The 26,785-nt window shown below is 40.3% G+C and overlaps 1 protein-coding gene across 3 annotated transcripts in view; it reads right to left on the bottom strand.

Moving 5' to 3' along the window:
• The window catches only part of SLC25A13 (solute carrier family 25 member 13), a 424,259-nt gene that overhangs the window by 156,333 nt on the left and 241,141 nt on the right, over positions 1–26,785 (bottom strand). For all 3 annotated transcript variants that reach the window (XM_030200826.1, XM_030200808.1, XM_030200817.1), the window contains exons 12-13: positions 26,651–26,703; positions 22,636–22,719 (exon numbers count right to left, since the gene is read on the bottom strand). In XM_030200826.1, the coding sequence (XP_030056686.1) occupies positions 22,636–22,719; positions 26,651–26,703 (137 nt within the window). The remainder of the gene's footprint in view (positions 1–22,635; positions 22,720–26,650; positions 26,704–26,785) is intronic.

Here is a 26,785-nt window from a genome sequence, read left to right on the forward strand (position 1 = left end):
TGGGAGCCTTCTGATCAATGAAAGCTTGCCATGTCATATTTCTCCAACCACAATGCTGCTCTACACATACAGGGCTTATTGTTCTTTCAAAAGAATGTAGCCAACCCTACAGTCTATATTTGAATGATAAGGTCAGGCATGTCATACTGTAAAGATATTCTAAGTCAAAGTTACAGCTTACTGTATTATGGTTACACACAAATACAGTGAAAGTAGAGTAAATGCCAGGTTAACCAGTATACCTATTTATGAGGTACTCAGAATCATTTAAGATAGCCCTATTATGTTAAGGGCCCCTTTTACTAAGCGACAGTAAGCACTAACACGTGCTTACAACACGATAAAAGACACTACTGTGGGATGCACTCAGGCGTTCTGCAGTAGTTCTGAGATCGAAGCGTGCCAATCCCGTTCAGGCAATTGCTGTGTACTGCCAATTATTGTGGGGTTAGTGGGATCTGTCTACCATATAAGGGTACTTTTGAGCATTGGCCCCTATATAAATTATAAGAAATATGGTCACTTTAAAAACCATCTAAGGAAAGTTCCCATAGACAGCTTGCATCTCCTTTTCCTATAGGTTCCTTTTCTGACCATAAGTATAGGCATTGTTTCAATCACTACTCTAATCCTGTCCCAGACATACCAAGTGACAGTGACACATGTATTGGGCACCCAACTCCAGAGAGGAGGCGACTTTGGTGTCTGGAATGGGCAGGTGCCCGGTATCCAGTATCTCTCCCTTTCCTTCTTCTCCCCCTTCCTGTTCTAGCATCTGTCCTTCTCCCTCCCCCTACCCCCGGTTCCTGTAACTTTTTTTCCTTGCCGCCAGACCTGGTAGCAGCACTGCTTCCATTGAATCAGCCTGCCTTGGGGCTTTGGGTCTCCTGTATGACAAATCCCGCCCTCACTGACGCAACTTCCCGTTTCCACGAGGGTGGGTCGTGTTACAGGGAAGGCCCGAAGCCAGGTTGATTCAATGGAAGCCATGAAGGTTAGATTGAGAACAGGAGATGGCACGTCAAAAAGTTGAAGTCACAGAGGTTGTCTCTGTTTCCCCTCCCCCATGCAGCCGTCATCTCAGCCATACCATACACTCAAAATCAAAGCAAACATGAGCTGCTGCATCCATATGGTTGTTCTTTATTGCTGGTAGCATTTTTATTTAATTACACTTATATTTTAAAACATGTGGGATTGTGCGGTATACGGATATACACAGAGGAAGTAAAATAACAGAATAACTTTTCATAGGTACAGTAGTAATTTGTTATAATTATTAGGAAGGGCTGGTTATACACCCTAGCACGTGCTATATTCGTGCAGAGATTTATTTCTCCTGGTAAAGGGCCACTAAAACAGGCATCATGTTATGAGAATCAGATGCTCAACATTCAGAGTTTCTATTCATTTATTTACTTATTTATATCCCACATTAAACATGAATTAGGTTGAAACCTGGGAGCATTTAGAATCTTTTTTGTTCCTGTGCCTAGACTAAAAGAGAAAGATGGTTGGTGGGAACTTGCATTTTTTGTTTTGTGGAATGCAGTGGTATATTTTAAAAATGTACTTAATATTGTTTATTACTACCATTTAAAAGAGATATTTTGAATAATGAGCTCAGGCAGAGCTACCTCATGCAGAAGTCCAGAGTCAGTCTAAATGTGCCAACATTTTCCAGTTCTGTTTGGTTGTAAAAGGCATGGGTTTGGTTTTTTTTTTTTTGGGGGGGGGGGGGGGGGGGGGGGGGGGACAGTTAATCTTTGTCTTCCGGCTGCACAGACAGGAAAAAAGCAGAAAAGAAAACACTGGGACCAAAACGAATAGTAAAATAAAATGCTCAGACAACAAAGGTAGAAAAAAGTATTTTACTCTGAATTCATTAACTGGAATATGGCATCTTTTGAAAATGCTTATTTCTGGTATTTTGCATTTCAGTTTCTCTCTATTACTGTTGTGTGCAGAGTCTGACTTACTGAGATTTCTAGTTCAGTTTCATGCCTTCATACCTCTATTACTTTATTATTATTATTACTATTAGCATTTGTATAGCGCTACCAGACCCACGCAGCGCTGAACACCTGATACAAAGAGACAGTCCCTGCTCAATAGAGCTTACAATCTAAAAAATACAGACAAGACAATTAAGGGCGAGGGAAGTACTGGGTGAGAAGGAACAAGGGGAGGGCAATTGAGTAGTGGCTAGGAGCCAAAAGCAGTGGTGAAAAGGTGGGTTTTCAGCATACATTTGAAAACAGGTAGAGATGGAGCTAGACGTACAGGCTCAGGAAGTCTATTCCAAGCATAAGGTGCTGCGAGGGAAAAGGAACAAAGTCTGGAGTTAGCAGTGGAGGAGAAGGGGGACGACAGGAGAGATTTGTCCAGTGAGCGGAGTTCACGGGGAGGAAAGTAGGGAGAGATGAGAGTGGAGAGAATGGGGGGCTGCAGAATGGATGCATATAAAGGTCAGTAAGAGAAGATTGAACTGTATGCAGAAGCGGACAAGGAGCCAGTGAAGTGACTTGAGGAGTGGGCTAGTGTGGGTATAATGATTTTGGCGGAAAATAAGTCGTGCTGCAGAATTTTGGACAGACTGGAGAGGAGAGAGATGGCTGAGTGGAAGACCAGTGAGAAGTAAATTGCAATAATCCAAACGAGCGGTGACAAGGGTTTGGATAAGGGTTCTGGTAGCGTATTCAGAAAGGAAGGGGCGAATTTTGCTAATGTTGATTAGTCAACAGTTCACCTCACAAGTGCTACTTCTCAGACCCCACCGCAGCAAACTCCATCAGGACGACCATGTTGGGGCTCCTGTCAAAGAACACCCTTGATGTCCCATCCTTGCAGGCCCCTGGTGCTTTTCTCTGGTATTTCACCTTGTGCTGGGTACTTTGGAATCCCTCTCTTCTGCTGCTGTTCTTGTTCACACCAATAATACTGACTAAACATTGTCTGCTAATCTTTTTATTACCGAAGTGTGGTCCCTTGTTTCATATTTGATGAGGGTCTACCTGTGGTTTTTGTGTCCAACTAAGGCAGTGATTCCCAAATATTTTACTATGGCAAAACCCCTAAAATATTTGTTCATACACCGAGGAACCCTCAATTTATGTAAACACGTATAAGTTCATACAAACATATTCTACAATCTAATTTCCTGAGGAAGAGAGTTTGCAGATCCCTAGAGTTCTGTGGAACCCAGTTTGGGAATCTCTGGAATAAGGTGTAGTACCTCTGCTAGCATGTAGTGCCTGTGTAGAGATCTTGTTGCAGACATGCTTGTGTTGTGTTTTTTTCAATAGGTAGGGATTGTTATTTTAGGGCATGGTATAATATTTACTGTACTGCCTTTTCATGCATAAGGTTGTCACTTTGTGAGTCAGTGCTGTTAAGATATGGTAAGTTTCTGAATGCATTTTTACACAAGTTTCTGTATAATGTTTTGTACTGGAGGGATTATGTGTTGGCCTTACTGAGGTGACACCAAAACTTTAATCTAATTTTATCACATCATCAGACGGGGTTTTAGAAAATGTTACAGAATCTGTTGTGTGTTGAGGTACTTGCCTTTATAGCAGACATGTGTGATCAAGTTTAAATCATGATATAATGCCAGAGGAGGGATCTTTAAATACAGTTGAATTGTTTCCATAGGTTTGTATGTGGTTTACTGTTACGTATCTGAAATAATTGTGTTTAAAATATGTAGCATGTCATCCATGAAGACACACGACGGTATTACTTTTCAAACAAATGTAGCCAGCAGCCCTTCCTTGAACTTCAGTCCCTTCACTACCATTTCAAATTTATAGACTGAATGTACTGCGAGAAAAACCTCACTCACTGACCTTCAATTTCACTTCTTCTCGATGGGCAACCCTTGGCTTCTGACAACAAAGGCAGAAAAAATTTTATTTTCTATTTATTGACTGGAATATATCAGTTTTTGTAATGTGCATCTGCCAGAACTAGTTTTAGATAAGGCTGGGGCTTGCAAGCAAAATCTCACTCATTTGACCTTCAATCTCTAGCATTGTGGTGGTAGATCTGCAGCATTGGGAGGGGCCACCCTTGGCGTCTCTGCTGTCCCCTCAGGGATAGTATCACAAATGTGAATAAAAGTAGGCATGTTCATATACAGGGCAGGCAGTTGTCAAACAGCCCATTTTTATACTTTAACCCATGAAAATGGCTTTGAAAACTGTGGTGCTGCACAACAACAAAAAAACCCCATAGAAAAATATACAAAATAAAGGCAGCTAAAGATCATATGGTCCTGTCCAGTCTTCCTATCCATACCATCTACTACTCCTTCCTCTCCCTTAAAGATGCTATGTACTTGTCCCAAGCTTCCTTGAATTCAGATAGAGTCTTCGTCTCCACCACTTCTACCAGGAGGCTATTCCACACATCCATCACATTTTCCATGAAGAGGCATTTCCAATTAAGGCAATGGTTATGGTGGCCCCGCAGAAGTTAACGGAGCTGATTGAGACAATAATAGCTGAGTTCACGTAAGTAAAATTGCTGCTGCAGGACAGTGTGACTAGCATGTTGGAGCTCAAGACAAAACTAGCATTGGCTACAATGTGTTTAGGGGGGGGTGGCAGGAAGTCCTTGAAGGGCGAGTTGCTGATCTGGAGGAAGGGATGAAATACATTCAGGAGGAATGTAAGGTTGCAGCTTTGCTGCACAGGAAATTAGAAGATGTTAAAAATAGGAGCTGAAGATCAGGCTACTTGGATTGCCTGAGGGAGAAGAGGGCTCCGACACTCTCGAGGTTGTTCATGCAGCTTCCATCTGAAGTGGAGCGAGCTCAGTGTATCCCTGTGAAGAGACCGATTGCATATGTGTGACTAGGCTGTGGCACTCCCAAGCTCTGTAAATACTTTCTAAGGCTAAAAGCATACTGTCCCTCATGTGGCATGGAACTCGAGTTACTCTTCAGCCTGATCGTGCACCTGCAACAGCGAAAAGGAAGCACTTGCTGGCGTGTTAATCCCAGTTTAAGCAGCTGGAGGCGAAGTATGGATTATATTACCTGGCGAGGATGCATGAGACTCTTCATAATTAAACTCTGAAAGTCCTAATGCTTTGAAAAAATTTCTTATGGAACAGTCAAGAGTTGTATAATGTTTTGTGAACTTTGAAAACTTTGAAAACTGCAAGAGAAGGAAGAAGTAGGTGGGTCACAGTGATGTAGTAGGTAATATAATAACAAAGAATTTGGTAAAGAGGGAGAGAAGCTTACTTTTGAAGTAGCAGGTGAGATACAGCAGTGGATTTCTAGGAGTATGGATGGTGGGAATGACTGGACCCGAATGTGAACGTGGATGGTAGGGGGTGGCGGTAGGTTGTGGTTTTATTGTGGGGCAGTAGGACAGTGAAAGGAGTTATTGCTGTGCTGTTGCGGGTGCCTGTAAGTATGGCTCAGTGGTTTTGTTTGTTTGTTTTTTGGATGGGGGCGATTAGCATATTGACATTCCTAAAGAAGACAACAGCAGATGTATGTTGTCTCCAAGAGACCCACCTTTCTGCAGTTGAGTTTCAGAAGTTGAAGAGGGGATGGGTTGACCACTGTTATTATGTACTAGCATTAGGGAAGACGTGTGGGGTTGCGGTGTTGGTAGCAAGGGCTGCAGGACTTCAAGTTATTGACCACTGAGTAGATTCATGTGGAGCTGGATAATGCTGAGACGTGTTAGTGCGAGAGAGCTGGTTATTTAATATTTATGTACCCACTGGAAATGTGCAGCGGTTTTTTCGTTCTTTGACTGAGGTTGCTATTGAGTATGCATATTCTATTGTTGTAATGTGGGGGACTATAATCAAGACCTGGATCCGGTGCTAGATTGTCAGCTTTGCAGTAAGCATCATCTAAAAATTAGGGATGCTGCTGTTATGCAGGACACTTTGGGGCTGGTGGACCCTTGGAGGATTTTGAATTCTACAGGGTGGATTACAGTTTCATGTCACAGGTGCATCTTTCTTTCTAATGAATAGACTTTTTCTTAATTTCTAAGCCTTTGTTAGCGAGGTTGTAGAGTGCTCATACTGACAGTGTTGTTGTCTCGGAAAATACAGGGGTTGGCCTAGTTTTTCTGGATTTGGTGCCTGGTAAACCTTCTCCATTATGGCAACTAACACCTTTTTGCATGAAAGGGAGTTTCACCTATTTGTAAGAGCACACCTGGAGAACTTTTTTACATTTAACTGTCCTGGACAAACATCTGTTGTGAATATGTTGGATGCTTTTAAGGCATTGTTATGGGGGGGGGGGGGGGGCATCATAGGCTTCACTTCTAGAAGAAATGCTCAGCGGCACTGTCAGATAAATAGCTTGTTGCAGGTTGTGAGTAATAAGGAGCAGGCACTGAGACACAGCTGGAATGTTAAAAGTATTTCAGGAGCTGATGCAGGCCAAATTTCAGTATAATCACATTCTTAGTGAGCAGGCATATAATGAAATGTATATGCAAGGAGTTACCAAATATTTTGCAAAGGATAGGGTCTTTATTGAAAAGTAAAAGAGCAGAACACTGATACATTCAGTTAAAGATGTAGCTGGTAAGGTGCTTGTGGAGCAAAATGAAATTGTGGGCAGGTTCTATGACTATTACATACAGCTGTATCAGTCTGGTAGTTGAGCCGTGAGAGAGTATTGAACAGTTTCTGGCCTCTGTCCAGGCACCTTGCCTGACTTAAAGAGAGTTAGTTTAGAGCAGCATATTTCAACAGTGGAGGTAGTTGAAGTCATTAAGTCCTTAAGCCTAATAAAGCTCCTGGTGGTTTCACTGCTGAGTTGTTTTTTTTTTTTTAAGTGCTTCAAAGCTGAACTTGTGCTTCATTTACTCACATTGTTCCAGTACTTTTTTTTTTTTTTTTTTTTTAGTACAGGTGAAATGTCGGGGACTATAGCTGAAGCACTTACTGTGGTTCTCCCCAAACCTAGGTGGATGTTCAGGAGGCTGCCAATTATCGGCCCATTTCTTTAAAAAACATGGATGCCAAAATATATGCGAGTGTGATTGCAAACTGCATGAAGGGCCCCCTGGCGCAGTTGATATATCAAGATCAGACTGGATTTCTTAGGAAAGGGTGCTCAGCGTATAATACAAGGCTCTGCTTACATCTTCTGCAGCTTACGCAGTCCCTGGAGTTACCAGTTTTTATGGTGTCCTTAGATGCTGAGAAGGCATTTGACAGGGCTGAGTGGCCTTATTTGTTTGCAGTTTTGTGATGGTTTGGGTTTGGGGAGAATTTTATAAAAATGGTGCGTCTCTGGTGTTCGCAGGCTGTAGCTAGGCTCTATATTAATAATCAGTTGTCACAGGTATATATGCTGCATAGGAGAACTAGGCAGGGGTTCCCGCTTTCTCATTTGCTATTTAATTTAGTGTTAGAGTCTATTTTGTGTGCTATAAAGCAAGCAGGGAATGTCAAAGACATTTTGTTTGGTGTAAAAAAGCAGAAGCTGTCTGCATATGTGGATGATGTTCTGTTGTATTTGACTAGGCCAAATGTCATGAACCCATCATTGTTACAGTTAATTGATGAGTTTGTGAAGTTCTCTGGGTATACAGTGAATTGGGCAAAATCAGAGGTGATGCCAATGACTGTTTATTATATTAAAGATATGTTTGCTCCATTTCCATTTCAGTGGTGCAGCATAGGGCATGAAGTACCCAAGGATTAAGTTGATGCCTGCTTTTACTGACACAATTGTATGTAATGAGCAGGATGTATTGCAGAGGGTCAAGAACATGTGCAATAAATGGGCACCATTATACTTAACTTGGTGGGGAAGGTTGGAAACTGTTATGATGTCATTGTCTCCAATAATAATGTATTGCATTGTGTAATACCTGTTATGATTATCAGTGGTTTTTATAAGAACGTGGATAAGATTCTGCTCAATTTCTTGTGGAAGCAAAAGAAGTTTAGGCTTGCATTAAAAACTCTGCAGAGGTGTTAAGTAGGAGAGAGGTGTGAATTTTCTGAATTATCATAAAGCTTTCAAATCTAGGCAGGACTTGCTTTGGCTTGTTGACAAGAACTTAGAGCAGAGGCCTTCATGGTTGAGCCTAGAGGTGCCATTGGTTCAACCACTGAGGTTGCTGTTTTTGTTGGGAGCTAGGCTTCCATCCAGATTAAAAGATAATCAGATATCTGCATCAACATTGTTGGCATTGCCGTCTCTGGATGTAGTGTTGCCACATAGAACTATTGACTCTATGGCAGCTCCCCTGTGATGGAATCCTAATTTCCGTATAAAAGGGAAACAACTGTATTGGGACACAGTACAATACCTGTATGCCTAGGCAGCTGCTGCATAGACAGAGACCTATGTCATTTCAAGATTTCAGGTGATCAACAGGTCTCCCTTTCTCACAATACACAAGTGGTTCCAGCTCACACATGCACTGAAGGCATGGAAAGGGACTATGACAAAGTTTGCAGAAAAGTGTAGATTACAAGATTTATGTGATAATGTAGAGGACTTCCAGACTTTGGCATCCAGTCTGTACAAGCTGCTTCATCATTCTGGGCATTGTCCAAGAACTGCGTCCCTGCATCAGATTTGGGAATGGAAAGCTGGTGGGAGTATGGCACATACCCAGTGGAAAGAGGTGTATGAGGGTCTTTTATTCGGGCATCTAGGAGATTTCCATGTAGTGGTAAAATTTATAGGCTTATGGTAGCAGTTGCTTTTCAAGAAATTTTGAGGGATAGGATGAATGCTTCAGTACTGAATGTTACTGAATACAGGTATGAGGTGATAGCAGAAGAATGAGCTGGTCACTGATGTCTTCTCTGCCATTTGGGTTCCTCTTCGGTGTCATATGGCATTACTGAACTAATTTGGGTGGACCTTTACTGTAGTTGTAGGAGGGTGAATGTGGGGTCAGGTGGGGATCAAACCATCTGCCAACGTTGTGCTGAAGTTTGAGTTGATTTGTGTTTAAATTAAATCTAATAACGTTGTGAACTTAAAAAAAAAAAAACGGGGCATTTCCTCAGATTACTCCTGCATCTGTCCTCTTTCATCCTCATCCTATGCTTCTACTACTTACCACTGACTCCAAAGATTAGAGAAATCTTAGCGTCAGCAAGACAGTTTTTGAATATAAGAAACAAAACATGATGGAGGTAACTCTATAATGAGCTGCCTAAAATTTGGCAACATTTACACACATAAATGCCAGTGTTCTAGTCATCAATGCATGTATGTTCAATTAGTGGAATTTTTGATGAATTGTATCTGGTTTGTTATGTGAACACGTAAGTGTATAGATATTCCAACTATGTACTATTCTGCATGTACACATATCTTTGATCTCATGTACCTTGCAGACGCGCATTCACATGGTCAGCGAGACTGCACATTTGAGCATGTTAATTTATAGAACACTATAAGCTACAGGTGTATGTCTCAAATCTAGGTTCAAGATTTAGATCAACTAGATGGCCGGCATAAGGGCTCACGCCTAATCACATAATCACATATGCATGTACATAACCGGTTGTATTACTATTCAATATGCCTACTTTCCTTATAGACTAGGCTCTAATAGGTGCCCTTTATAGAACTGTCCAATTTCAAAAGTAGTCAATCCTATACATAAATGCCACGCGGATTGGATATATTGGAACAAATATCACCACAAACAACAAACTGAAAAACTATATCAATAATGATGGATGAGTGATATTAACCTATATGTTCTATGTGTTGCTTGAAGAGAGTTCAGTATAGGCCGTATATGTGGCCGAGCTTATCAGTGAGACTAGCCGTTAACAAACGGCTCACTTTTCAGCTCTATACATCATTTTGATACTCTCTTTATTTCAAGCCACCCTATTCTTATGTGTAAAAAACATCTAAATAAGTCATGTAATCTTCCGTCTAAAATTATTTCTGTATATATGAGTATTCTAAATATGTGAATGTTCCAAGATATCCAATACACTATAAGACCCTCTAAAAAGAAGAAAAAGGTCAGGAAAAAGATTTTTTTTCTCTCTCTTAGAAATCCACAGTTAGTCTTGTTTTCTTTCAAGAACTTCCATACTGCTAATACTAGTTATGAAGCACCAGAATCATTTTTAAAAAATGGCAGGAACGTAGCTTTCCCCTCTTCAGTGCAAAATTCAACTGTCCATTCCTCTCTGTCAGAAATGTCCATTTCAGGTCCTTCCTCAGGGACGCCAGTGCCTCCTTCACTTGGGTCTGTTCCAATATATCCAATCCATGTGGCGTTTATATATAGGATTGACTACTTTTGAAATTGGATATTATTTTGTCTCTCCTGTGGGGATTTTTTCCATTGTATGCATTTTGGGGGAAAGGGGTGGATGTGGATGGGGTGCAGACAGAGTCTCAATTTGCCCATAAACATTTACATCTACTTCCAAGCCAGTGTAAATGTTTGCAGCTTCATTTTACCCATGATTTCTGCAGCTTTGCTGGGGCAATTTTATAAAGCATATAAAGGTACCTTTATAAAATAGTCTACAAATGGGCACATTCTCACTTTCTCAACCTACATGGCCTGTTGCACAATTACCCTCTATATTCTATAAATACCATTTTTCCCTTCCTCTTCGAGGAAGTGAGAGGAGCCATAAGTGGAAAGGTAAAAAAGATGTTAGTTCTAAAGGGACAGGAGAAGTGAGGGGTGGCGTTAACATCCATAGACAGAGCAGGTGCCTCTGATAAATAGGGGGAATGGGATGCTATTGTAGACCCTTGGGGCCTCACAAGACTGAAAAAGATGAAAGTCGTGGTTTGAGGTAAGTTATGAAGCCACTTCTCTCAGGGGTGTATTTGATGCTCGAGGAGAATAGTAGCCTCTAACACCCCTTTATTTTTTAATTTATTTTTGTCACATTTGTACCCCGCGCTTTCCCACTCATGGCAGGCTCAATTAAATACTCTTATCATATTCCCCCCACCTGCCCCAAAAAAGACTCTTCCCTGCCTTCTTGTTAAAATTGTACAGCGCTGCGTGACCCTAGTAGCACTTTCGAAATGTTAAGTAGTAGTAGTTGTATTTCCAGAAATCAGTCTCCAAAGGTGGACACAGGCCTGGAAAAAAGAAAGAGAGGGCAATTAAGGAAATGACATGTATTCTAATGGATAGTTCTGCCTCACCACCCAAAGAAGGCATCAATAAACATGTGGATAAAGGTGATTCAGTTGATGTAGTGTATCTAGATTTTCAGAAAGATTTTGATAGAGTTCCTCATGAGAGACTCCTGAGAAAATGAAAGAGTCATGAGATAGGAGGCATTGTTCTGGTGTGGATTAGGAATTGTACAAACAACAGAGGATAGGGTTAAATGGTCATTTCTCTCAATGGAGAAGGATGAACAGTGGAGTGTCAAAGGGACCAGTACTAGGACCTGTGCTATTTAAGATACTTATAAATGATATGGAAATCAGAAAGATGAGGTGATTAAATTTGCAGATGACACAGAACTATTCAAGGTTGTTAAAACATGTGTAGACTGATAAGTTGTAGGAAATTGGAAGATTGGGCATCCAAATGGCAGATGAAATTCAATGTGGACAAATGTAAGCAGATGCACATTGGAAAGAGTAATCCAAATCATAGTTACCTGATGCTAGTGTCCACCTTGGGGGTTAAAACTCAAGAAAAAGATCTAGGTGTCGTTGTAGATAATACACTGAAATCTTTTGCTCAGTGTGTGGCAGCGGCCACAAAAGCAAACAGGATGCCAGGAATTATTAGGAAAGGGATGGTGAAGAAGACCGAAAATACTATAAATGCCTCTGTATCGCTCCATCATGCGACCGCACCTTGAGTATTGTGTTCAGCTATGGTCACCGTATCTCAAAAATGATATAGCAGAATTAGAAAAGGTTCAATAAAGAGCGAAAAAAAATGATAAAGAGGATGGAATGCCTCTCATATGAAGAAAGGCTATAGAGGTTAGGGCTCTTCAGCTTGGAAAAGAGATGGACGAGGGGAGAAATGATTGAGGTGTACAAAACCCTGAGTGGTGTAGAACGAGAAGTAAATCGATTTTTTACTCATTCCAAAAATACAAAGACTAGGGGACACTCAAGGAAGTTACATGGAAATACTTTTAAAACAAATAAGGGGAAATTCAACGAATAGTTACGCTCTGGAACTCTATGCCAGAGGATGTCATAACAACGGTTAGCATATCTGGGTTTAAAAAAGGTTTAGAGAAATTCCTGGAGGAAAAATCCATAGTCTGCTATTGAGACAGACATGGGAAGCAACTGCTTGCCCTGGGATTTGTAGTATGGAGTGTTGCCACGATCTGGGTTTCTGCCAGGTACTTTTGACCTGGCTTGGCCACTGGAAAACAAATTACTGAGCTAGATGGACCATTTCTCTGACCCAGTATGGCTACTCTTATGTTCTAACACCCCCTCTACCCCCAGTCCAAAAAGGAGAAGGTTGAATAATGGTGAGGGCATCCGCAGACCACATATTTATTTATTTGTAGCATTTGTATCCCACATTTTCCCACCTATTTGCAGGCTCAATGTGGCTTACATTTGCCGTAATGGCGGTTGCCATTTCCGTGTAATAGAATTACAAATTGTGTTGCGTTAAGGTGCATACATACATGGTAGCATACATGGAACATAACTTTCCCTGTGGCAGTATGATGGAAAATAGAAGCACTGGAACCCGATCAGTAGCATAGGACAACCTATATTATCTCCTCCTCTTGGCCCATCAGAAAGAGGACTCTCATTCTGTTAATCAGAAAGTCGAGCCATTTGCGTCATTCTTTTCATTTGTGTAGTGGAGGCACTATATCTAGATGAGAATTTGAATAATCTGTGTTTGTTTTAAAAATAACTGTCCTTATGTTTACCTATTCGTTCCTTGTCCCCTTCTATGATGGGACTGGGAAGTTTCAAAGGTCCACTACTATTTTCCAGAGCATGTAATAACTCTAACATGGTAGCTGAGTAATGTATTCTGAGAAATAACTTACTTCTGCCTTATGTAGAACCTACAGGCGAGTATGAGTTCAAAGCCACTCAGCTCCCTGACGATCTATTTTGCTCTCTGCACTAGCCTATGTGAATTCACCACCTGCTCCTTCTCAGTCTCTCTCTTGGGGGCATGGGGGTGGAGAAATTGTTGCCCTAGCTGAGTGTGTGCTTTATTTATTTCCTTTTTTTTCATAATGGTGTTAAGGAATGTGTGAGGGTATGTCTCCCTCGAATGATGATGATGATAATTATCATCATCGTCAACCAATATTTATATTTGGTCCCATCTCAAGATTGATTCAAAGAGGATTACAACACAAGAAGTTAACAAATAACTTAAGAATCAAATCCACTAAATAGATTGATTTAAAATTTAAATCTCATAAACATTACTAAAAATAATAATTACAGTAAAACAATTAACAAGTTACAATTATAACCTGTATACTGAAGAAAAGATATGTTTTCAGAGACTCACGAAACAGTAAGTAGGAAGAAATAGATCTAATAGAATTTGGAAGAGAATTTCATATGTTAAGAGACTGATAGTGATATGAATGTTCTAGAAGAGATTTATAACGAACATTCTTCAGTGAAGGAAATTTAAGTCTCAACAGGGAGTAATATTGCATTTCTACTGAAAATCTGGGCCATCTTACTCATTCTAGTCATAGAAGTGGCAGACTTATCATATCAAAGCCGTAAAGACCAAGCAATTAATTTTAAAATGACAACATTCTCTGATTGGAAGCCAATGTTAACACCTGACTTTTTTTTTTTTTAAGTTTAGATTGGGGTCTTACATGAGTTCTTTTTTTGTGCTGAGTGGAATTGCTCACAGATTTCTTACTGCCAGCTGCGTAATCACCTGATAGTATATTTTAAAACAGGTTCGTGACAGTCAGGATCGTGACACAGAGGGATGTGGGGCACGTACTGCTTTTAACTGAGGGGTTATCACGTTTCAATACAGCAGGAGCTAGATGGAAAGACAGCAACCAGATGAGTTGCTGCTGCTCTTCCTTTCCCTCAAGTCGGTGGTAGGTTTTGAGAATCAGCTCCTAAGCTTGTACATAAGGCAATGGAGGGTAACATGACTTGCCTGAGGTCATAAAGAACAATGTTTATAGCCATGTTTATGGCTCTGAGCTGCATTACATAAATCATATGCAGTGATGGTAGCCAGAAGCCCCTCCTTCAGCCCACAGTGATGAAACCAAAACACTTGACTCCTAGTGAGCCAAGCCTTTTAGGCAGGCAACATGGGCTCATCATGGGTCTACTTTTTCTTTTCTTTTGGTTTGCTTCCTGTGCTAATTTTCCCTGCCTTTAAAAAGTAGGAGGTAGGTGCTACCTAAAGATGGCTTTTTTTCTGCTTGCCAAGCCAAGTGCAGAGACAGAAAGGGAGAGGAGATGGCAGAGATTGGGAGGGAGGGGACCCTGCTATGTAGAAAGACAGAGTAGCAAGAGCAGATGTGAGAAAGGGGGAGGAGGATGGTTTAAAGATGATCATGGAAAGTTTAAAGCTACCACCCTCCAGGTGAGCAAAAGCTCTCTAAAGCCTGAAGAACCCACAGCTCAAGGTGGGCTTCAGCAACTGGTTAAAAAGAGTTTAAGATGACTAGCTAATTCATGAAAGCCCAAGTATAATACCCGATATATATATGTATGTGAGCACTGTTACGAAAAGGAATGGAACAGTACTATTGCCAGTGAAACATCAGTCTAGGCAAAAGAAATATGAGGATTTATGAGACATTGGCTGGTTTACTTTCTGGTGCTTTCCGACAATGGTCTAGCACAAACCATGACCGGTGGCAGGTCACAGAGAAGGCAGAGAAGAATAGATATTTATGTTAAATATTTCTTTGGCTCTAGGGCTTTACATACTATGTGTTACCATGTTCAAAGGGGTGTAGTAAAGAGTGGGATGTGCAGTGCTATCAGGAAGGCACACGGCATATTCCCCATGCCATATACTATATCCAATCTTCCTTTCATCAAATACTTCTGAAAGGCAAATGTAGATACTAACTCTCAGCCAGTCTTATCTCCCACAGTGTCCTATACAGACAGTGGAACGCAAGCAGGAAGAAAGGAAGGAAGGAAGGAAGGAAGGAGAGGACTCTATAAGCCCCTCCTCCTGCAGTGGCACGATGTTTAGTTGTATCAGTTCCCTAGCTCTAAAATCAGCCATGAATTAACTGGCTCTGTTCAGTAGAAATTGCCATTTAAAACTATGGTTTATCAAACTTTGCTCCCACACCCTCACAACATAAAGCTTTTCACTACCCCCCACCCCCGGCTCCACTCCAACAGCACTTGGACATGCAACATTATCTCACTATCTTGTACTGCTCTTGATTGGAAGAGAGGATGGAGTCCAGAAAAATGCTGCTTACATAGGAGACTCTTCCCCTCAGAAATGTACATGGTACATCTAACCTGAAATCCAATCAGGAAAAACAGACATTTTAATTTCTCACACAATTAAAAGTCATCATAAAGTGTTACCATAGCTTGTAGACTCCTCCAACCACCACAGAACGAAGACCAAATAGTCTAATGTAACAAAGGCTTTTAAAACAAAACCAATGTGCCATGCCCTGTAGATGAGCATTGGGGTGCATGAGACCTTGGGTCCAGTCTCCTATTTTGCAGGGCTCAGATATACAGAGGTGATGTGATCAGGTTCTAGGAAGAACGGTTCCTGGAGAGACGCCTGCTGACACTATAGGGACACTGAGGAATTCAGTCTCACAGCACTTCCCCTTCAGCCTTTGGTCAGCAAGGAAACCTGAGTATCAACAGATCATGTTTACAACAAGAGTAAAACAGTACCAGCTTGTTTCTTGGCCTTTCATGTTAGCACATCCCATATTATAAAGGGCTTTAAGCAGGGGTTAAACCATGCTTTATTTAATCTGTTTTTGGTTGGATCAAGTTGGTGAAATAGATAGCCTTTATGCATTACCTTGGATCCTTATCTGTACTCTGGGTTTAAATACAAGCCCACAGGCACAAGGCAATACAAGTGACAGTTTATCTGGCAGGAGCCACTATTTACATCCTGAATATTTTCCATACATAAAATCTATTCTTGCAAAATGACATTAAGGTGAATTTGTAAGGCTGTAGCGAAGGGATCTAGTGAAAAATTCAAAGGCAGTGTTTTCTTATGCAAACTATAATACTGAATGCCAAGTACTTCAGAAAATAAACTGAATTCATATGGACAAAGAAAAATAAAAAGCACTTTTCAAAAACAAGGGAACCAACACTGCTCTTTCAATAAACCATTTTTCCCTACTAATACCAGAGCTCATAAGGATCACTTTACAACTACTGAAGGAGAAGAAGCAGAAGGAGGCAGCATTTGTTTATGCAGCAGCAGGGTAAAAGCAGAAGTCTGCATGGTCACCAAAATAAGACCCATAAGAACATGAGTTTTTGTGATCAGAAAAGGGTCAGGACTGCAGAGGACGACATCCTCAGTAATGGGCGCTTTCTGCACAAGATTGGGCAATCACAGGATGTGAGCCTTGATGTGGGGAATCACAAAAGCCACACTAACACTGTAATATCATTTCAGAACCTCAATTCTCAGTAGCCTACAGCTGTGCAAAATGTGTACATTTCACTTAAGTAACAAAAGGCATAAAACAAAGGTTTGCTGCATTCAGGTGAAGTCAGCCCTGGCTAAATCCATAATAGGTAAGGCCAAAAGTCTGGCTACTAATTGTTATGTACCCCCACGTCTTCCTCGTGTAATATAACACTAATTTTTTTTTTGTATTTTTACTATCTGAATACAATTTGCATTTACAAAAGCATGCAGATTAACTACATCTACCTCAACTCAATTTTATTTACCAAAAGTGGAGTTAAGCGTAGATGAAAACTGGCATCTATTTTTAAACATACTTTGAAACAGTGCCTCATATTTTCAATTTTATGAAATCTGTATGAAACAAAATTCAGTATATACAAACTTTCCTCATCTAGAAACACTGATATGATTTCTTTTTAAGAATGGTTGTAATTTTAAATCAGACTGGATTATCAAACATATAAACGGCGAGTGACCGAATTCACTCGCAAATGCGGAGTAAAGACCCTCTCTGTCCCGCCCCTGCGTCAATACGTGATGACGGGGCAGGACAGAGAGGGTCTCTACTGTGCAAGGGAAGGGACGAAACCGCCGTCGCTACCACTCCCCCCCCCCAAGGTCGCCGCCACCACTCCCCCCACCTGGAGTCGCCGCCGCCACCCACCCTCCACCTGGGCCCTCGCTCCGCTATAGAAACAGCGCCAACGCAGCACACAGCTCAGGACACGAGGGCGGGACACAGGCAGAGAAGAAGGAGGGCCGACAGCAGCTCATCTGAGCTGTGTGCTGCGTTCCCGCGCTGTTTCAATAGCGATGCGAGGGCCCGGCCCGGGTGGAGGGGTGGCAGCGACTCTGGGGGGGGGGGGGGGCAGCGGCGAGCTCGGCGGCGGGGGGGGGGGCCTTGCAGCGGTGAGAAGGGGCCTTTCAAAAAAAACCCCGTCCTATACTAGCCCATTTTTACGGGCTCAATGGCTAGTATATATACAAAATGCAGAAAGTTCAGAAAATAAATGTACGATTCTTAACAATGCAAAACGTTAGCATAATTGTTGCTTCTGGAATGTGAAGTATAAATAATATGCCAGTCTCCTGAAATAGAGTTGTTTGCTTGCTAAAATGTATGCAAATAGGGGTACAGCTTTTTCATGTGATCTCCTTCAAAATGTTTAAATAAATATTCTTGTACTATATATTTTCTATGATCCTAAGCATTTGAGACTCTTTTTGGATAAAAAGGTAACTGCACTGACACACAGCTTTTCATAGGTAATCTTTTTCTCTCTTTCACCTTCTGATGGATTTCTTCCACTTAATTGAGGGCCTGACAGAGTTATTAGCATGCTATAAAATGATTTTCTTCCATATTATTTTGCTTTAATTTTATATATGATTACCTTTTTTCTATTACAACAGAAAAGAGGGTAATTATACATAATATATTGTTTTGGAATTATTGCAAACAGCTAAAGGACTCAAACACCCCTCCCCTCACCTCAAAAAAGGTGACATTTCTTCAAAATTTGCATCAGCACGAACACATTTCTAGTTGTCACATATCCAAATCATTCAAGTTCGTACGAAAAGGTTACTCACTTATTTATTCACTAAGTTGTGAAAATGTTTAGTCAAAGTAAGAGAAAAGAATTAGGTGAACTAACTTTTTTACAAAAACATATTCACGAATGCAAGGGGAGGGGAGTTTGCCCTACTTTATTGCATTCTTGCTTTAATGTCCTGTAAGAAAAGGCACAGTAATCAAAGACTCACATGGGTTTCCCCCCCCCCCCCCCTGAATGCTCCTTAAGTTACAGAACTAAGGGATCCTACCTGGCACACTATGACAGGTCACTGATCAAACACAAGGACAAGCCAGACAACGGCCAAACCCTGCCCTCTCTTGAGAATTACAGGGAGCCAGCATTTCCCAACCTAGTCTGCCTTCAGCCCTACAGGACATGATACTCGGATAAAACCAGCGGATTTCACACACGACACCTTACCTGACCTACTGAGAGAAGAGAGCAAACTCCAAAAGAGTAACAAGCCTAGGGCCCTGTTTACTAAGGTGTGTTAGTGTTTTTAGCGCACGAGCTAACCACGTAGGTGCCTACAGGGATATTGTAGATCACGTACAGTGATCAAAGCACAACACCTACCTTTAAATCTGGGCATCCCAAACCTTTCCTACGGACCCCACCACTGGTTAGGTTTTCAGGATAGCCATAACGAACATGCATAAGATAAATTTGCATGTACTAAAGGCTCCATATCTTATGCATATTCATTGGGAACATATCTCGAAAACCTGTCAGGGCAAGTTTGGGAAGTGCTGCTTCCTGCTTTTAAGTGCTCTGATTAATTTTCAAGACAGAAGCTCCATTTTCTCACTGTATTCATATGCACTTTACAAAATTTATCAAAATAGAGTCTGAAGTTCTTTGGGAACAGTTTGAGAGCAGGAAGGAATCAAAACAGATTCCAGTTTCTTGTACAATATGTGACAGTCTAGTCAAAAACATGTTGGCCCATTACAAGGGGGGCATAAAGGGCAACTTAAGCACAGTTTATATTTGGAGATATTTCCACAGTAAATTACAGCATAGATAATATGAGAATGGATGAATTGCATAATATAGTTGAAAATAATATTCTTTCATATTATATATGCACATACATCTTTATATGAAGATATATATAGATGCAGCATAGGAAATAATCCATATTGGTATGTAAAATATAGGAACAGAAAGAGCATAAGACAGAACAAGTGTCAGTGTGCAATAGCACTGGTAATTTGCAGTACCTGTGGAGGAGTTAGCATGAATCAACTGTGGCCATGGACAGCAAGATTCAATCAGTCTTGAGTGAACTACTAAATAACATTCAGCACAGTCTGCAGTTTCCCCCCATGGTGAAAGCCAAAGGCAACAGACACAGACAATTACTCACTACAGCAAGAACAACTGGCTGATCGAGGTAAGAATATGTAGTTACTCTACTGGATTCAGCCCTAGTATTCGATCTGCAGTTATAAAGTAGTCTTAGTCCAAGGAATTTCACCCCATGAAACAGGTACATCAAGAATATTTGTGTAATACAGGAAGGGCTCAATTTAGTAAAGGCCAAAAGCCAATTCCCTTTTTACTGCTCAGCATTCTTGTGATTACATGCTACATCTTTGCTCTTGTCTCTCTCCAACTGACCACAGCTTGAAAAGAGAAAATGCTGTCTACACAGGTCCAACCTAACATACTAACATAGCAGATGACGGCAGATAAAGACCTGTATGGTTCATCCAGTCTGCCCAACATATAAACTCATTATACATGGTATGTGATACTTCATATGTATGCCTAACCTTTATTTGTCCTTTCCATTTTCAGGGCACAGACTGTAGAAGCCTGCCCAGCACTGGCTTTGCTTCTCAATTACCAGTGTTGCCACCAAATCTGGTTGGGACTGCAGGTACAGAGACTCTGGACAAAATTTTGAAGGCATCATAAAGTGCCATGATGAGGTCGGTACTGCATTCAGCCTTTGCTAGAATAAAAGTTAACTGACTGAGGTTGCATAGAAAGAGCAGGGGAAGACATAGCATTTTGAGACAAGCTAAAGAGACAAGAGGAACAGTGCTTTTAAGCACTGATTGGGTAGCAGAAATTTGGGCCTTTATCGCATGAACTCTATCCCTCAAAAGAAATGACGTAAATTGGATAGTGCCCAAGACTAAATGTTGAAATGAAGTAGTTGTACTATGGACCTCTGAAAGTTGAAAATAAATCCCAACACCGAAGAGCAATTATTTTCTGCAGACCTGAGCGAACCGCTAGAAAGAAGGCATCAGTGTGTAAGCAGCTTTGAGACCAATGGTACATATCCAATCTCTTATGCTAAGTGGTAGAAAAAGAACAGAATAGTGGTCATTGCTTAAGGAAACAGATAAAATATCTGAATTTAGGTAGAATGCCAGCTTCTTGTCCAATTTCTTTTTTGAAAACTTACTAAGTAGGAATCGAACTCCTCTTTCAGTGCAGGAGCAGGTATTTTGGCTTTAGATTGGAGGGTAGACTTCCTCTTACAGGAAGCTTCATAACCTCCTGTCAAGCCATTAGACAGAGAGGAAAACCATACGAAAGAACAAAAGAAAGTGAATTCAGTGCAAAGATTAGTTGCTTCATAGATTAGTGAAATTTGCAAAGGAAATAAAGGAAAGAGATGTTGCATGGGATACATAATGAAATACAAAACTGAAGGTGGGAAATCTGTTCATGAACAAATAATTAGAGGCGTGAAGATGGGAAAAGGACCCTTCCAATGGATAGATAACACATTCTCTTGGCCAACTATCAATGCTCATGCTTTCTCTTCCTTATTGGTCTCTTTTTTTTTTTAACTAATGAGCAGTACAGTAGGGAATAAGGCTCTAGCTGACCACTCTATAATTTACAGCTTGTATGAAAAAGAACAGAGATGCATACTGGGTAGTCTCTCTCCATTTTTCTCTCTCTTGGTTTAAACAAACCTCAACTGCATCCTATATGTAGGGATGTTCATATGAGTATTGATAATGCTGGTAAAGATTGTAATGCCCTTGATAGAAAGAAAGCAGAAACTGTTACACTTAAATAAAAGATTTTATTCAGTTGGCACTACTTGGTTGTGCTCAATAAACTGTAAATTTCTAATAGAAAGCAGAACTTAAGATAACCCAACTATTATTTGCAGGTCACAAAACTGAGCGTGAAAAGAAGGACGTGCAATTTAGATCAAGAGCGCTAAAAGAACACAAAGGAACACTATATAGAAAATGGATGGAATCCAATTAAAGCAAAACTTAAATGACCTCATAACTGGAGTGAGCTTTGATGGCAGCTTCAGAGGTTGGGAAGTAAGACCAAGGTCGGACAGACTTCTACGATCTAGGACCCGTAAATGGCAAAACAGATCAGGACCAAGGCTGGTGTGGGCGCTGATGGCAACTCCAGTAGCTGAGAAATAAGACCAGTGTCCCAAAATTGGCAGGGAGAAATGGAGATAAAGTATAACAGTACTTATTCATTAAGTGGAACCTGTGCCAGATTCAACTCTGGCCATCTTGATGGGTAGACTAGATGGACCATGCAGGTCTTTATTTGCCAACATTTGCTATGCTTCTATGTAATAGAAGCGTTTATATCAAGTGAATATCAGCGGTATCAATTTCTGATTAACAGAGCACAGTAACAAGAACAAAACAATAAATTTAATACACAGAGGAATTTTATAACAGGTTGCCTAGGTTGAGATGGCAAGAAAGTGCCTATTTGTAGGGTTTTGGAATTTTGGGGGGGGGGGGGGGGGGGGGTTGTTTGTTTATGACAAATAGAAAGGCATTTTCAAAAAAATGTCCAAGTAAGAATTTCATTACATCCAAAAAAAACCGTCTAATTTAGAGCCAGTTTTGAACAGGAAAAACATATGGGTTTCCCTTTTGAAAATGGTTGTAAGATGGATGTATTTGCACAGAAGACATTTAAAAAGAAGAGCCATTTTCCAAAGTGACACCTGAAACTTATAAACACCAAAAAAACAGGCACTAGAACGTCTGACTGGCATCTTTTTGAGAGTAAAGGCCACACAGACATCTCTGCAGATCAAAAGGGCAGCCAAGTGGTCAGTACAGTGACATGAGCAGGCATAATAGAAAAGAAAAAGAGTGTAAGAGTATAATCTAAGACACCAAAGCAAACAAGTTGAGCTGTGAATGTGTGATAATCTGCCTTCACAACCGGAAAGAAGGCTCTCCTTTCAAGGAATTCTTTTCATAAAGATGCAAAACATCCTGCACAAAAAAAGATAAGCCAGTGGCATCTCCACAAAACACCTGTGTCAAAACTGCTAGTACTGCACAGAAAAGGAAGAAATGGTTTTGTCCAGTGATGTCACCCATTTGTGTGCCTGACTCAGTCCTGCTCGTTGATAAAGTATTTATTTCTGCATAATCTGTATAGTATGATTGTTTCAAACAAATACTTACACATCCCCCAGCCAGAATTTCAGCTGCAAATGGGACACTGCCATCCTTGCTACTTGTGAACTTATCTCTTACAAAATCATTCACCTGGAAATCAAATGGACATAAAAACAAGTTAGTTGAGTACAACAAGTGGCAATTTACATTTGTAAGAAAAAAAAAAATAATTCAGCAACCAAGTACTCTTTACAGGGTAGCTTAAGTAGGAGCACTAGCAAGGATTCTATATGTTTTCAAAACTGCTTACTCTCTGATCCCCCTTTTCTGCATTATGTCTTGATTCTTCTAATTCTGCAGAATAAAAAGGGGGTAATTTTATACTGTTATTTCTGTATGTAAAGCTTGTCTTACATGCAGAGAGGCTTTTAGAATATTGTACAACTGTATATGCTCATAAGGGTATGCACACGAAATGGATGTCCTCTTTTTATATGATCCGTGTATTCATGCAGAGGTGTGTTTGACAGGAGTGGAGGCAGGTTGCAATGTACGTGTGTATTTTATAAAACATGAATGTGCAAACAGACAATTTTGACCTTCTTTGGAGCAGGTATAAATTTGTGTCAGCATTTGTGCACTACTGGGGCTGGATCTGGGGGTCTATGTTGCCTTTATACAATATCCTTAAAATAGACTTCTTTCTGGACTTTCAACATGAGCATCCTGTGTGTGTGGGTGGGGGGGGGGGGGGGGGGGGAATGGGAGATAGAATGTGTCTAGTCTTGTTACCATTATATTTTGTTCTAAAAGGAGAAGTGTGAACAGTTGAATTTGCTTGTTAATGTGCTTAAAAGGAAGCTCTGGAATAAGGAGGCATAAGATGAGGAAATATTTCTTCACAGAAAGGGTGGTGAATTCGTGGAATGGCCTCCCATTGGAGGTAGTAGAGACAAAAACTGTAACTGAATTAAAAAAAAGTTTGGGACAGGTACATAGGGATCCCCCTCCCCAACTTCAGGAAACTCTGATGGCATTCCTCCACTCCATCTGATCTTTTGTTTAATTGAACTGCACTATGACAGTAATTCTATAAAAGGGTGCCTATATTTAGGTGCCAAGAATATGCTTATTTGGAGTCTAGTCTATAAACAAAAGTAGGCAACTACTTCATAGAATACTTGCATAACAAGTAAAATATGTGACTATATTATAGGCATAATCACTTATACCAGTCACAGAGCTGGTGTAAAGCTCAGGTTTAGATCATTAAAGAATGGTCATAGAGTTTACGCATGTAAATGTGCGCCTCACCTACACTCTGCCCATGTCAGATACACTGGCAAAATATACATCATCACACAGCCAAAAGGGTCTTTTACGTGCTTATGAGAACATATCATATAAATGACTAAAATACCAACTTTTGCATGATTCTTACAGCGTTACCTTTCTATTTAAATCATTCTTTTATTCTTGTATCTCTCTTTTGCCAGTCTTCCCATTCTTATCCACCCTCTAACCACAGGTCAAAAGGATCTAATCTAATCTAATATGAATTACATTATATTACGAACGGTCTTATATTCTGCAATAGTCTTTACAGTTCAACGCCAGAATATTTATCTGGGATAAACAAAGCTAGTCATAGAATATAACGAAAACTACAATATTCCCTTCGGGAGCGTAGAACCAGGGTCAATGAAGGAAGTTACATGGAAATACTTTTAAAATAAATAGGAGAAAATACTTTTTCACTCAACGAATAGTTAAGCTCTGGAACTCTTTGCTGGAAGATGTGGTAACAGTAGTTAAAAGGTTTGGACAAATTCCTGGAGGAAAAATCCATAGTCTGCTATTGAGGCAGACACGGGAAGCAAACTGCATGCCCTGGGATTTATAGTACGGAGTGTTGCCACGATTTGGGTCTGTGCCAGGTAATTGTGACCTGGCTTGGCCACTGTTTGGAAAACAGGATACTGGGCTAGAAGGACCATTGCTCTGACCCAGTATGGCTACTCTTACATTCTTATGTATGCAACCAAATTAAGGCTCAAGGCGGATAACAATATGAAAGAAAATTGGGCTATAATCCCAGGAGGACACATAAGTGATACCTAAGATACAAATAACCAAAAGAATCCATGGTCTTTAATTTTTTAATAAGTAATAGTCAAGTAAATAAGCTTTCAAAAAAAAACATCTAAAAACATTATAACGGTTAATCTCTCTAAGAGTACATGGTAACCTGTTCCATAACTTAGGATCTCTGCCTATGCTGAATCTTAATCTCATAGTGGATTTTCGACACCGAGAATTTGATGGAATTGTTAAACGGATTTCCTGAGATGAGAATAGGGGTTTAGCTGATGAACACAGAGAGAATTATGCACAAAGATATTCTGGTGCTAGACCAAATACGACTTTAAAAATAAATGACAGCAACTTAAACTCAATTCTTGCTTTTCTAGGAAGTTAATGCAATGAACAGTTGATTTACCCCCAAAAACCAATTTAGCAGCAGTGTTCTGCACAGTGTGGAGTCAGTGTAGCTGATGATCCATGTTCATTGCTGCTGCTGCTGTTTCATCTGTACAGTATGTTTAAATTAGGGAGGGAGTCCTTGAACCAAACCCTAGAACCGTACTCCCCCCAGCACTATCTACTGGCAAGACATACGCTTCTAGGTAACAAATTAATATTGTGATCATGGGGAAATTGTTCTCAATAGAGGAAAGAGAGAGAGTGGGACCCACCAGTAATATTTAATGACTGGACTTCTACATTTTGTTAGCTACTGATATTTTTGCATGCTCCTTGTTTCTGGATCATTCAGATATTTTGGGGGGCCCCTCCCCCCCCCCCCGCCAAAAAGATCCTTACAAAGTGTGGACTCTAGAAACATTTTCTAAAAACAGAGGCTACTACCATTATTGAAGGTGCATACATTATATTTATAATGAGTCCAATATAATATAAATATAGGGGACAGGAATGCTGAACTCCTGCTTCAGAGGCCTGAAAAAACTGGCCAAGTTTTGAAGGGTAGTCAAAACACAAGTGAATATGGCTCTTAATCCAAATGTATATATATGTGTCATGTATCAGTTGTGGTTGCTCTAAAAACCAGACCCATTTTCACTGCCTGAGGATCAGATTTGCATTACACCTGATCTAGCTTGTAAAGCTTTTTAAAATATATTGAAGCAGTAGGAATCAAGGAAATCCAGGTTTTGATCTGTGATTCCAACATATGGAATTATACAGTACCCTGGGAGTATTTCCAGACTCACACGGCATAGTTGTTTGAGACATGGTACATTTGGATCAATCTAGCTTGTAAAGCTTTTAAAAATATATTGAATCAGTAGGCATCAGGGAAATCTAGGTTGTGATCTGTGATTCCAACTTATGGAACTATACAGTACCCTGGGAGCATTTCCAGACTCACACGGCATAGTAGTTTGAGACATGGTACATTTGGAGTAGAGGAGTGGCCTAGAAGTTAGAGCACTGGTCTTGACATTCAGAAATGCCGGGTTCAAATCCCACTGCTGCTCCTTCTGATCTTGGGCAAGTCACTTAACCCTCCATTACCTCAGGTACAAACATACTGTGAGCCTTCCAGGGACAGGAAAATACCCAGCATACCTGAATGTAACTCACCTTGAGCTACTACTGAAAAAGGTGTAAACAAAATCCAAATAAATTTTATATAATTAACCCTAATTAGGAAAGTAAGATGTCCTAAAATGTGTGCTTGAAAGGGGAATAAACCTGGTGTGCCTAATTCCAATACAAGTAAAAGCTGCAACTGGCTAAATAACAAAGTAATGTAAGTTTTACAATATTTCTTTTGCATACCACAAACAGAATGATGTGTATGCACAAAGCATATGGCTTATCAGTTGTGTCATTTGCATCATTTCTCCAATCTTACTCCAAAACACCAATATATAACAAGGACTACAGTAAAGAAATGTTTTGAAAAATATGATAGAACATGCTAAACTGTTTGGAGCAAACATTTAATCAAGCAAACACACTTTGAAGTAAAATGCATACAGATGTAATAACTTACAGTAAGTTTTATGGCCTTCTCTGGAGCTACTCCCAACAACTGTGGTAACAAACCTGAAACAACAACAACAAAAAAAACTTGGAAGTTCTTTAATGCATTTAAATAAATTGTCAGATACACACAGGGGTCACCAGC

Source organism: Microcaecilia unicolor, chromosome 1 (assembly GCF_901765095.1).
Source record: "Microcaecilia unicolor chromosome 1, aMicUni1.1, whole genome shotgun sequence".
Lineage (NCBI taxonomy): Eukaryota > Metazoa > Chordata > Amphibia > Gymnophiona > Siphonopidae > Microcaecilia > Microcaecilia unicolor.